The sequence below is a fragment of the Rhinolophus sinicus genome, chromosome 3 (assembly GCF_057876585.1).
Source record: "Rhinolophus sinicus isolate RSI-liver-muscle chromosome 3, RSI-T2T, whole genome shotgun sequence".
NCBI classification, from domain to species: domain Eukaryota; kingdom Metazoa; phylum Chordata; class Mammalia; order Chiroptera; family Rhinolophidae; genus Rhinolophus; species Rhinolophus sinicus.
In genome coordinates this window covers 193,220,576-193,233,306 of record NC_142503.1, presented here as the reverse complement: position 1 = coordinate 193,233,306, position 12,731 = coordinate 193,220,576, and the positions used below count along the sequence as shown (strand labels likewise).

At 34.9% G+C, this 12,731-nt stretch overlaps 1 protein-coding gene across 8 annotated transcripts in view; it reads right to left on the bottom strand.

Annotated features, from left to right (window-relative positions):
- Positions 1–646: 646 nt before the first annotated feature.
- Positions 647–12,731, bottom strand: part of PPP4R4 (protein phosphatase 4 regulatory subunit 4) — a 102,420-nt gene continuing 90,335 nt past the window's right edge. For 5 of the 8 annotated variants that reach the window (XM_088797460.1, XM_088797461.1, XM_088797458.1 and 2 more), the window contains 6 exons: positions 12,391–12,460; positions 11,873–12,007; positions 11,478–11,571; positions 10,398–10,468; positions 4,912–5,059; positions 647–1,728 (listed from right to left, as the gene is read on the bottom strand). In XM_088797460.1, coding sequence (XP_088653586.1) covers positions 1,704–1,728; positions 4,912–5,059; positions 10,398–10,468; positions 11,478–11,571; positions 11,873–12,007; positions 12,391–12,460 — 543 coding nt within the window. In that variant the 3' untranslated portion in view covers positions 647–1,703. The remainder of the gene's footprint in view (positions 1,729–4,911; positions 5,060–10,397; positions 10,469–11,477; positions 11,572–11,872; positions 12,008–12,390; positions 12,461–12,731) is intronic. The other 3 variants (XM_074326992.2, XM_074326994.2, XM_088797459.1) reach the window with 2 other exon arrangements.

The window sequence follows — 12,731 nt, the reverse complement described above, 5'->3', positions numbered from 1 at the left end:
AGCTGACTTCTGTAGATGCCTGAATTTTATAAGCAGTAGCGACTTTTCTCTGTCAAATCACTTTCCTCTTCTCCCACATGCATACTGGAAAATAAAAGTTCCTGACTCTGCTAAATTTATTATTGAACAAATAAACTGAAATTCTCCATTTTATTTAAAATCATAGTCAATACTGCTTACGAATCAAAGTGTGGGAAAGCTGATGCCGCCCTGAGGTCCCACGCGCACCACACACACTCCCGCCCAGCCCCGTGTGTTCAGTTCCCCATCAGTGATGCTGATACCTTAGGGGACACCAGTTAAGTGAAATCCCCAAAGCATGTACTACATTAGCCAGGACGATCAAGCTTCTATACCCACTCAATTGTTAATTACTGACAAAATGGGGGGTTGAACAATTACATTTACCTGACTGTCCTTAAATGAAAGATAGTAAGAATCATTCAAAGGAGCCCCAAAGAGGCCGATTGTTGGGCAAAGGGGGAACAGATGGCGTGGAAGTTGCACACTGAGTCGCTGTCCTGAGTCATTTATAGTTCACGTCGGGTGTGCTTCGATTCATTACTTAAAAGTGAACGGTCTTACGCTTTAATTATAGAATAAAAACTGCAGGAAAGTGTTTAAAACTTTTTCACAAACACAGGTATCTCATTAACCTATGTTTTATTTTTGAGTAAATTCATTATTCATTGTTTCACATTATAAAAAGTAACCACACACGCATATGCATTCACAACTTAGGTCATCTTTATCATACATCAATATATTTTAAAAAAACAAGTATTTTCTAATATCAATATAGTTATATGTTGATTGCATTTTGAAATAGAGAAGCTGACAATAGCTTCATACAGTATATCTCGAGAACTGACATTTTAAAATGAATAACCGTATATGTTCCACAGGCAAATTTTGATGGAAATATTAGCATTAGAACAAATAAATGCTGTTGACATAGCTTAAGCATGATAGCTTGGACTAACAGCTGATTCGAACTAGAGTGATCATTTTTCATTAAGAACAAATACAACCTAAAATGTAAACAAAGTATTTATAAAATAAATTCTTCTGGGAAATAAAGGAAATCATCAATCTATTATTTTTAAGGTAGCTCTGGCTGAAAGTTATCAGAAATCTTTGTGGAATTTTCACTGCAAATTTCAATTTTGGAATGTCCAGGTATAACATATCGTCACCACGATTGGACTGATAAAATTGGGGACAGCGTTTGTATCCTTCTCGATGTGACTTTTCAATTGGGCTTGGAGCTTCATGAGAAAATGCAATGTCTTTCTTACTCCCAAGTCCCCCTGCAAGCGATTATGTAGCGAGGGCAATTTCAGTTGATTTGGATGTATAATTTTTAAACGCTAAAACTCTAGAACAATTAAATAGATGGTTTCCTGCACAAACAAACGCAGACTTGTCTCTTCAGCAGTAAAGCACATACCTAAAGTTGTTTTTCATTGCATTTCACTATAACATTGGAATTCAGTAACCACATTATTATTTGAGGAATATATATTATAACTCCTAGGGAATCTAATTTCAAACATGGAACGTTTAGCAAAATCAGCTGCCATTACATATCTCTTTTCCATTCATTAAAAAAAAAAAAAGGCCCCAGCCATTGCTTTAGCTTTTGTCCATCAATCACATTGTCTCCAGTTGTCTTGTTTTGCCTCCTTTATCAAGCAGATGATTTAAGGATTGGATTTTCTGGATTTTCTTTGCCAAAAAGGAAGAAAGAGAGGGGAAAGGAAGGAAGGGAGGGAGGGAAGGAAGAGAAGAGAGAAAGAGAAGAGAGAGAGAAGAAAGAGAGAAAAAAAGAAAACAAAACATGAAAAATTTTATCCATACAATACTTACAAAGTAAATAAAGAAATATAGATAGAATCTACTTTGAATAAACCTATAAGGATTCTAATGAAGTGAAAAAAATTAATTACACATTAAAGATTACTTGGAATACCTTTAATTACCCAATCTTATGTGCATCTAACAGCATTCAATTCAGGGCCTATAACTCTTCCTACAGTTTTTATTTACAGAAATAATGCAATCTAAATATATCAACTGTCTGGCCTTAAAAGACTTAAGATACGACGCATTCTCGTATTTCCTTTAAGACACGAGATTCCTAAACACCAGATGTGTGTGTCATCTCTATGACACTAAAAAGTTGGAGAATGTATTGCATAGAACAAAACTGAGATAATTAATACTTTCCAAAATCACTTCCTAGGCTTTTTTTAAGTAAAAAGGGTATCCTTTCATTTGGCTATGGCATGGTGCTCTATTGGGAATAACAGCTCACAGAAACATAACCAAACATAAACACACCGGTCACCTGTTTCAATTATGCTCAATGTACATTCCTGAGAAAGTCCAAATCAGATCCACATTACGTAGCGCTGCCATTATGGACATATGGACCCAGCCACATGTTAAAAAAGCAGCTGTGATACCAATGTTCCTTCTCCTTCAGATTATTCAGAAAAGAAGAAACAAACTCAATGTGATTTGTTAGAGTGTTTGTTTCTAGATTCATTTTTTAAACAATTATATATAATTGATGATATAATTATTAGTATAATTACATATTATATATTGAGCAAGAGAAAATTCAATCTAGAAAAAAGAAAAACATGCTCAACAATAGAAGAACAGATAAAGATGGTAATCTGAAATAAACGAGTCTTTACAAAAAATGTGAAGTTTTAATGATCTTTATTTTTCAAAAATGCCTATGGCATTTAGAAAAATAACTTGATAAAAGAATGAATTACATTCTGATGTTATAAGTATGATCTTCAGTAGAAGAATTCCAAGGCAATCTTTTGATAGGAAGACCCCAAATAGCCAAAGCAATCCTGAGAAAAAAGGCAGTGGTATCACACTGCGTGACTTCAAATTATAGTACAAACACACAATAATCAAAACAGCATGATATTGGCAAAAAAATAGACACATAGACCAACGGAACAGAATTGAGATCCCAGAAATAAGCCCACATATATGCATATATGGGCAAATAATTTTCAACAAAGGAGCCAAAAACATACAATGGAGAAAAGAAAGCCTCTTCAGTAAATGGTGCTGGGAAAATTGGAAAACCACATGTAAAAGAATGAAACTAGACTGCTATTTGTCACCATGCAAAAAATTAACTCAAAGTGGATCAAAGGTCTAAATATAAGACCTGAAACAACAAAAGACAAAAGAAAACATAGGTACTAAACTTATGGACCTTGGTATTGGAGAGGATTTTACAAATTTGACCTCAAAGGCAAGGGAATTTGACATCAAAGCTAAAATAAATGAATGGGACTATATCAAACTAAAAAGCTTCTGCACAGCAACAGAAACCATCAATAAACCAAAGAGGCTACCAACTGAGTGGGAGAAGATATTTGCAAACAACACCTCTGGTAAGGGGTTAATTTCCAAAATATATAAACAATTCATACAACTCAACAACAACAAAAAAACAATCCGATTAAAAAATGGGCAGAGGACCTGAACGGACACTTCTCCCAAGAAGACATATAAATGGCCAACAGATATATGAAAAATTGCTCAACTTCACTAGCAATTAGGGAGATAAATGCAAATCAAAACCACAATGAGATACCACCTCACACCTGCCAGAATGGCAATTATCAACAAGACAAGTAATAATAAGTGTTGGAGAGGCTGTGGAGAAAAAGGGTCCCTCATGCACTGTTGGTGGGGATGTAAATTGGTGCAGCCGCTATGGAAGGCAGTGTGGAGGTTCCTCAAAAAATTAAGAACACCATTACCATATGACCCAGGAATCTCTCTTCTGGATATCTAATTGGAAATTTTGAAAATGTTCCATAAAGATATATGTACCCCTATGTTGATTGCAGCATTATTCACAGTGGCCAAGACATGGAAACAACAGAAGTGTCCTCCGATAGATGACTGGACAAAGAAGATGTGGTACATGCATACAATGGAATACTGCTCTACCACAAGAAAAGATGAAATGCTGCCCTTTGTGACTACCTGGATGGATCTTAAGAATATTATGCTAAGTGAAATAAGTCAGGTGGAAAAAGTCGAGAACTTCAGTCATATGTGGGATATAAAACTGAAAGCAACAGACAAACAAGACAAACAAAGAAACCAAAACTCATAGACACAGACAACAGTTCAGTGGTTACCAGAGGGTAAGGGGGAGGGAGGGAGGTAGAAGAGGTTAAAGGGCGTCAAAGATATGAAATATATGGTGATGGAAGATTTGATTTTGGGTGGTGAACACACAATGCAATATACAGACAATGTATTATAGAATTGTACACTTGAAACCTATATAATTGTATTAACCAATGGCACCCCAATAAATTAAATAAAATTATAAATAAAGAAATAAATAAATGAATAAACAAACAAACAAACAAACAGATGGACAAGTATGGTCTGGAGAAATCTCCAGCCCACTGACCCACAACTCTGGATTCCACGCTGTAGTATTTTCTTAAGTGGCAGCGGCTGCACCCACTTTTCTGAGCACTGGATGATGACATACTGTGTGCACTCGAGCTAGTTGTTTAAAGGGATGCAATTATACCCAGGTCCTCTCAGATAAAGTCCCCGAATGCAAACATTTCAGAGAAAACTAAGTAGATCTCAGATATCAGTGGGAGCCATTTAAAGGTTCTTGTCGATTCCCTAAAACTGCAATGTCTTTGCCGTACGTAGGTCATCTTCTATAATATAAACATTAACATAACAGAGGCATGCGTGCTGCCAATCCCCTTTAATTTAGAACATTTCCTCAGTACAGACATTTTCTGTTTGGGGGAAAGTACGTAAGTGGGAAGGAAAGTGACTGAGCAAAAGAGTAGGGTTATACACTTAGCAGTACATCACTGGATTACTTACAAGGTGGCCTTACGTGGTTGCACATCTTTACTTCCACTGCTCTTTGGATCGACTGAGTTACCTGTGCCACGGGAGGTGCTTGGTAGGGGAGTGTTAGGAGAAAAGGAAGCTGCAGCACTGCTGGCATTACGAGTCCGGAACGAATCATCTGCAAGTAATACACGCATAGTCAGACATACTGAATATTCTAAGAAAGCTGTGAACCTGAGCGAAGAAAGGTTAATGATAACCAACCTTTTTCTTTTTAAATCAATGTATTAGAGTATGATTTATACACCACAAACTGCATGAATTTAAGGTTTTGACATATGTATGCACCCGTCACCACGGTCAAATGGGTACACACCCATCACAATGAAATGTTTCCTCCTGCCCCCTTGGAGTCCCTCCCTCTGTTCTCCACCCCCCAGGTAACCACAGATCTGCCTCCTGTCACTATAGATAGTTTGCAGATAGTTTCTAGAATTTTATATACATGGAATCATACAATATGTACTCTTTCTGTCTGGCTTCTTCATTCAGCATAATTATGCTGACATTCACCCATGTTGTCATGCACGAGTATACCAATACTTGATTCCTTTTTACTGCTGCCTGGTATTCCATTGTGTGAATACGTCAAAATTTGTTTATCCATTCTCCTATTAATAGGCATTTGGATTTCTTTCCAGTTTTTGACTATTATAAATAAAGCAGCTATGAACAATCATGTACAAGTCTGTATGTGGACATGTGTTTTAATTTCTCTTCATTAAAAGCCTAGGAGTAGAATTGCTAGACTACATAGTAAGTGTATATTTTCACTTTATAAGTGAAATAATATATTTTCACTTTATAAGAAACTGCCAGATTGCCATCCAAAATGGTGGTATCACTTTGCATTTCCACCAGCATTGTACGAGAGTTCTGGAGTTGCTCCACATCCTCGTACACACTTGCTACTTTGAGCCTTTTTGACTTTAGACATTATAGGGGGCGTGAAGTGGTATCTCTTTGTCATTTTCTCTCATTACTTTTAATTTGCATTTCTCTAATGATGACTGATGTTAAGTATCTTTTCATGTACTGATTTGTGTATCATTTCTCTAATGATGACTGATGTTAAGTATCTTTTCATGTACTGATTTGTGTATCACATGCTTTTGTGAAGTGCATGGTCAAGTCTTCTTCCCATTTTAAAATTAGTTGCCTGATTAATTTAAAGATTTCTTTGTATATTCTGGTTACAAGTCTTTTGTCAGGTATACGTAATATGAATATTTTCTCCCAATCCGTGTCCTGCCTTTTTACTTTTTAATGATGTCTTTCAAAGCGCAGAAGTTTTAAATTTTGATGAAGCCCAATGTTAACATTTTCTTTTATGGTTTGGAGAAATCTTTCACAGTCTAGTCCAAAATTACAAAAACTTCCTTCTATATTTCCTTCAGAAATGTCATAGTTTTAGCTTTTATGCTTAAGTTGATAATACATTTTGAGTTAATTTTGGGTATAGTGTGAAATAAGAATTGAGGTTCAGTTTTTCGGTTTTTGTTGTTTTTAATGGATATCCAATTATTCTACCTTCCTTTTTAAAAAATACCATCCCATCACCACTGATTCATCTTAGAGCACCCATTGAAACTCCGCTGACTATGTATGTCAATGGAGGCCACAGTCTTGACTACTGGAGCTTTATAGTGTCGAAATCAGGTAATTTAAGTTCTCGAACTTTGCTTTTTCTTTTTCAAAACGATTTTGGCTGTTATCAGTTCTGTGCATTTCTGATCATAGATTTTAGAATCAGCTTATAAATTTCTACAAAAAGACTGCTGGAATTTTGATCAGGATTGCGCTGAATCTCTGGATCAATTTAAAAAGAACTAATGTCATCACAATAAGAAGTCTTCCAATCCATAAACCTGGTATATCTCTCCACTGTCGAGGCCCAAGACAAGCCATGGAAATATCCCACAAGGCATTTTGCTTCCTTTTAATTTAAGGTTACTTGACAAGCAGCCAGGTCAGAAGGGCACCTTGACCCTCCCGTCTCCCTGAATGCAGGAACTCAATCTTTCCTGTGAAAGGTGTCTGCCCTACCGCTGGAATCAACCTATCACTAGAGTTAAACAACTCTAGCCAAAGAGTCCGTATAAACAAGCCCTGTAGCCCCTTTTCTTATTTACTACTGTATTTAAATTCCTCATTAATAAATATCCAAACTTTGCTTATATTTCTTTATAATGAGCACTAACTTTCCCCCCTTTGTCCTGTTAATTTCTTCACAAACCTATTGTTTCTTTGCCTAAAAATATAAAAGGGTGCCTGCTTTGATCATTGCTCTGAGCCTCATTTTATGATCTGAGAATTTTATGATTCTCCTGTGCACACATATTAAATTGGTTTTTCTCCCGTTAATATAGTCTTGGGTCAATTATATTATTTATCGTTAGTCCAACCGTAAGAACTAAAGAAGGAAGCGCGGGGGGGAGTTCTCCCTGTCCTAAAACCACTTATTTAGGTCTTCCTTAATTTCTTTCAGCAATGTTTTAAAGTTTTTAGTGTACATTTAGCACACATTTTTAAAATCTATCCCTGAGCATTTAATGTTTTTGAAGTTACTATAAATGTTATTTTTTAAATAGACTTTTAAAAAAACTGTTAGACATTGAGAAGGTAGTACAAACACTTCCCATTTACCCCCCACCCAGTTTCCCTTTTATTAATAACACCTCACATTAGTGTGCTACACTTGTTATAATTAACAAGCCAACAGTGATACATTATTAAGCAAAATCCATAGTGTGTTCAGATTTCCTTAGTTTTTACCTAACGTCTGCTTCTGTCTCAGGAGCCCATCCAGTATATCACATTACATTTACTTGTCACGTGTCCTTAGGCTCTCCTTGGCTCTGAGTTTCTCGGCTTTTCCTTGGTTTGATGACCTTAACAGTTTTGAGGGGTGCTAGTTGAATATTTTGTAGGATGCCCCTCTATTGGAATTTGTCTGATGATTTTCTCACATTAAACTAGAATTATGAGTTTGAGGGAGGATGACAAAGGTAAAGTGCCATTTCATCACATCATATCAAGGGTACATACTATGACATATTTTTATCACATTTTATTTTATTGCTTCATGACAGAGCACTAGAAATGGGATTTTAAAAAAAATTATAGAATATTTTTAAAATCTAGGATTCTTGCTGAACTTTCCCAAACTGCTTTCCAAAAGGGTCCCATCGACTTTCATACCCACTACCCATGTATACTCTGCAGTTTATACCCCGGAATCCTTACTAGCCTTCCCTCTATATTTCCTCCAGTCTGTCTGTAGTACCCACATAACCTTGGGACGTTGTAACTGATGACAGGCAAGTCACCAGAAAATTAATAATGGGCTCATGTTAAATAAACAGTATTCAATTTGACCTTCCAAACTATGACTTTGGTCTCTCCTTTCAGTTTTATTTAACACTACTCTCCCTTACACCCACTCCATGCCCAGCCAAACTAGCCTGTTGTTTCTCCCCGAAGACACCAATACTCAGCTTTTGTTTATGACGGGTACTCTGCATGGGATGCTATTCCATACCCATCTCTGCCTATCAAAATCCTAGCAGACCTTAAGGTTCATCTCACATGACACAATCATCTTGAAGCCTGTCGTAAGTCCCACAAATAGATAAAATCTCTTCTTTATGTGAACACCTAACACATTTGTTAAGAGAAATGTTGCTTCCATTTTCTCTCTATATAACAGATGTATAATTGATACTGACTTTTTCCTCAGTCTGTACTTCATTAAGTAATAATAATAATAACCTAGGAGATATTTCATTCAATCTATATTCCTCCTCCCCCAAACATTAAACCTTTAAGAAAGAATATTTTTCAAGTATTTTAATAAAAGATTACACTTATAAATACACACTTTTATTTAAGACTGTGGATGTTAAGTTTTAGGATCTGTAGATCATATACACTCTCTTGATTCTAAAGGTGACGTAAGAACCAGCAAAGTAAAAAAAAAAAAAAAAAAAAAAACTGAAGAAATTACTGCACATAATTAAAACTTTAAAAACCAGTTCTGAATCAATATTCTTAATGATTTAGGCAAAGAAATTTCTTGGCAAGAATTATTACAAGTTATGAATATATATGCTCATTTAGAGCTGGGTGAAGTCATCTCCAAGGGGCCAGATGGGACCCATCCAAGTGTGAAGAGCCCCTTATGGAAATCTATAATCATGAACTCCAAGTTCAGCTAATCAAACTGACTTTCTATACGCATTTACGATTTTAAAGGCACTCTATATTGTAAATAAAGTTCTCAAACCCTGGATGTTCCTTTAGTATCTCCTAAAGAATTTACTGCTTTGCTGAGACAAAAGTAATCAACAGTTTTATTATTTATAGACCTAACTTCAAGAAATGTAGATAACTTTAGTTCTCCAACTTTCTGTTATCAAATGCTTTCAAGTTTTTTTATGATTCTCCTGTGTATACTCCTGTATACTCAGAGTATACCTTCAGTCTATATACTGTATATAAATATCCATACTTTAATATTAGAAAAAATTTGTCTGGCAAATGAAAACATACTGCTTACAGAATAGCCAATGAGTGTATATATAGTCTTCACGAGACTAAAAAAACGTAATAAGAAGAGGAAGACAGAATACTCATAACATAACCTAAAAAGGAAATATAACCAAACTTTTAAAAATTTCAGACCTTGAGTAGATGTGCTACTATTTACACTAACAAGTTGCCATCAATATTAGTTTTCAACCAATATTTCCAGAGCAAAAAGTTTAAAATATACTTATAGTCACTAGCAAGTTTTAGCAATATATTCCGCCTATTCATAGTATAATTCTATGTTCTATTGCAAAAGCCAGAGGTCAGCAAACTATAGCTGGAGAGCCAAATCTTGCCCGCTGCATGTTTTTGTAAGTAAAGTTTTATTGGAACACACCATACCTATTCATTATGTGTTGTCTATGGCTGCTTTTCCTCTGCAATGGCAGAGTTCAGTAATTCTGACAGAAATCAATTTGGCCAAGAAAGCCTAAAATATTTACTATCTGGGCCTTTACAGAAAAAGTTTTCTGACCCCTGGTATACACTTTCAAATACGTAATATTGTAAATGTTTAGCTGCATGTGATCCACAGTGAAGCCCTATGTTTTTAACTATCTTTAAAATTCCTGCAAAAAAATTTTAGTCTATGCCTCAGCAGGGTCTCAAACTATGGCAAAACTTATCCTATCATTTTGTCTTTTTTCTCTCTTAAAAGTATTGAACTCTGAGTCTTGACACAGTGAAAAAAGATAGTATAGTCAAGAATTTTCTCAACCACTAGGGAAAAGTTTAATTTCTTAGGTATTTGATAAAGATATAAACTTAGGAAAAACACTCATCTACAAATAAAGAAATTGACCATTTAAAGAAAACATATTTTATTAAATTTATCAACTTCTAGAAGAGCACAGATTTCTACTTACCAGTTAGTGAAATCATAGAAGTCTTCGTTAACCCTGAGACAGAAGGTGTATATGCTCCTACAGAACTTTTACTAGAAAAGAATATAATTAAGTTTAAAATATAAGAACATGCTGTTTCAATCCTAGTCATCTAGCACTTGGTGTTTTTAAATGCTTTCTTCTACTTATGAAATATGCTTGCTACTCTTATTCCTCATTTATATGTTACATTCCATGCCTCACAACAATTCCTGTGTCTATAACTTAAAAGCATTTCCTTACACTTTTGCTGCGTCAGAACAGTTAGTCAGGTAGTATGGATGAAATTTTCTTGGAAATAACTTATTTTTTAGTTCTAATCTCTTTGGTTCATCTGGACTATTATTAATAGCTAGGAACTCTAGATAGTTCTTAAAATATAGCTGAAACTCTGGAATAAACTATCTTTAGTAAAAGAAAAACATGTTTTTTTCCAATAACATGTTATTTTTCTGGATATATGAATACTTTCAAAGACTTTTATGTTGTTTGTCTACTGATACGCAGCTGTTATATACCCCATGTGTATGACATATAAAATATCATGTGCATTTAATTGATGCTGATTCTCTCCTAATCTTAACTGTTCATAATTTTACCTGCTGGGCCAAAGGGGAAACTAGGCATTCATCTATTCTCGGGAGAACGTGGTTGTGATCACTTTGCCACAGAAACATGTCAGTGTCTTCTTTAGAGACAGAAATAATATTAATAGCAAGTGGATGTCCACATCCATTTAGTAAACGGGCCATGTCTGCACCCATTTAGAAGGTAGTGGCATGTGTGGCATAGTACCACCTTTCTCTTAAAACAATATATGGATTCCATTATGCAATTATACAGTGTCCTGGCACCAGTCTTCCTAGAATACCAGAATACCTATTCTTATGCAAATTGTAGGCTACTAATTTTTAACATAAAATCTTTACAGAAAAATCTTAAATTATTGACCTATAAAAAACTCAAAATTAATCCTGATTTTCATAATGGAAATATTTCACATAAACAAAGATGTGTGACTATAAAATAAAAATTAAAATGTGAATAGCTGCCAAATCATACCTAGCACACTTGTCTAAGTTGCCATATTTTGCATGAAAAGCTTGATTATTGAAAGACTGGCTTCGAATCAATTTGGATTTCTTGATTTCTTTGCCTAGAATAACAAGCAGAAAGAAAATGCAATTGTTCAGTTTATCTTTAGATGCCTCAACCTCATTCCCTCTCCAACTCCCACCATTTTCAGTTAAACACAGGTGAGTCTCGCTTCCTTTCCTTAGTTTGAGCTGACTGGAGTATCTCTTACCCTCCCTGCCCATTAAGAACTATCAAAACAACAACCAATAAAAGGTAAATGGTGCTTTAGAATAATATCTCTCATCTAAGAGAGTGATTTTCCCTGTAATTAATTTTTATAAGAGGCAAAAAAGGAGACATAAAAAGGAGTTGTTTCTTACTTGTTGATGTGGTGCCAGAAGAGGGTCCAGGAACAGAAATGGAGATGCTCTTGGGCAGAGTTGGTGTCTTGGTGTCTCTACCTAAAACAATCTCTGTTTTAAGTGCTGTAACTTTCTCTGAGTTCTTACTAATCTCTATAAACATGCAAGACAACACAGAAAATATGAAACACTATTCCTACCAAAGCAGTACTCTTTCCCAAATATTCTTACTTTACATATTTATATATTTCAGTCTTAGTTATTCAGCGATCAGTTTCACAATCTTATCACTGTTATCAAACATTAAGTTTTTCTTTGAAGGATGTGAACCTCCACACTCATCCCCACCATTTATTCATGTATTTGTAACATCTATACCACATTAAGTAGCTAGTTTTTGGAAACAAATTTTTCAAATGAAATGAAGAAAAGCAATTTTCCACATAACATTAGTAACTCAGCATGGTCTTTTAGAATGCAAGGACGCAACATTAATTGTGTGATTTAGGTGGTGAAGACATAGGAAAATTACTTACGTTTCTTTTCAAAGGTTTTATCACTCATGGGCCTTCCATCATTTTGTTGCTTATCTTTCTCTAATTGTTCCTATTATTAAAATAGTATCTTAGCATTAAAGGTAAGCATAAATAGATTTAACAAAATGTTCTAATGAGAAATTACTCTAAGCTTTAGAGATACAAATATGATTCACAAAAATGCCTAAAAGGAGTACTTTTCCTTTTTTCCAAATTAGACTCTAAGGAAGTCCAGTTTCTTTCAGATTTGTGTCACAACATCTATAGAATTGTGCCTTTGGAGATTTGTCAAGCTGAAACAAGGAGTTTAGTATCATTGTGGTAATGAGCCTTGTATTTAC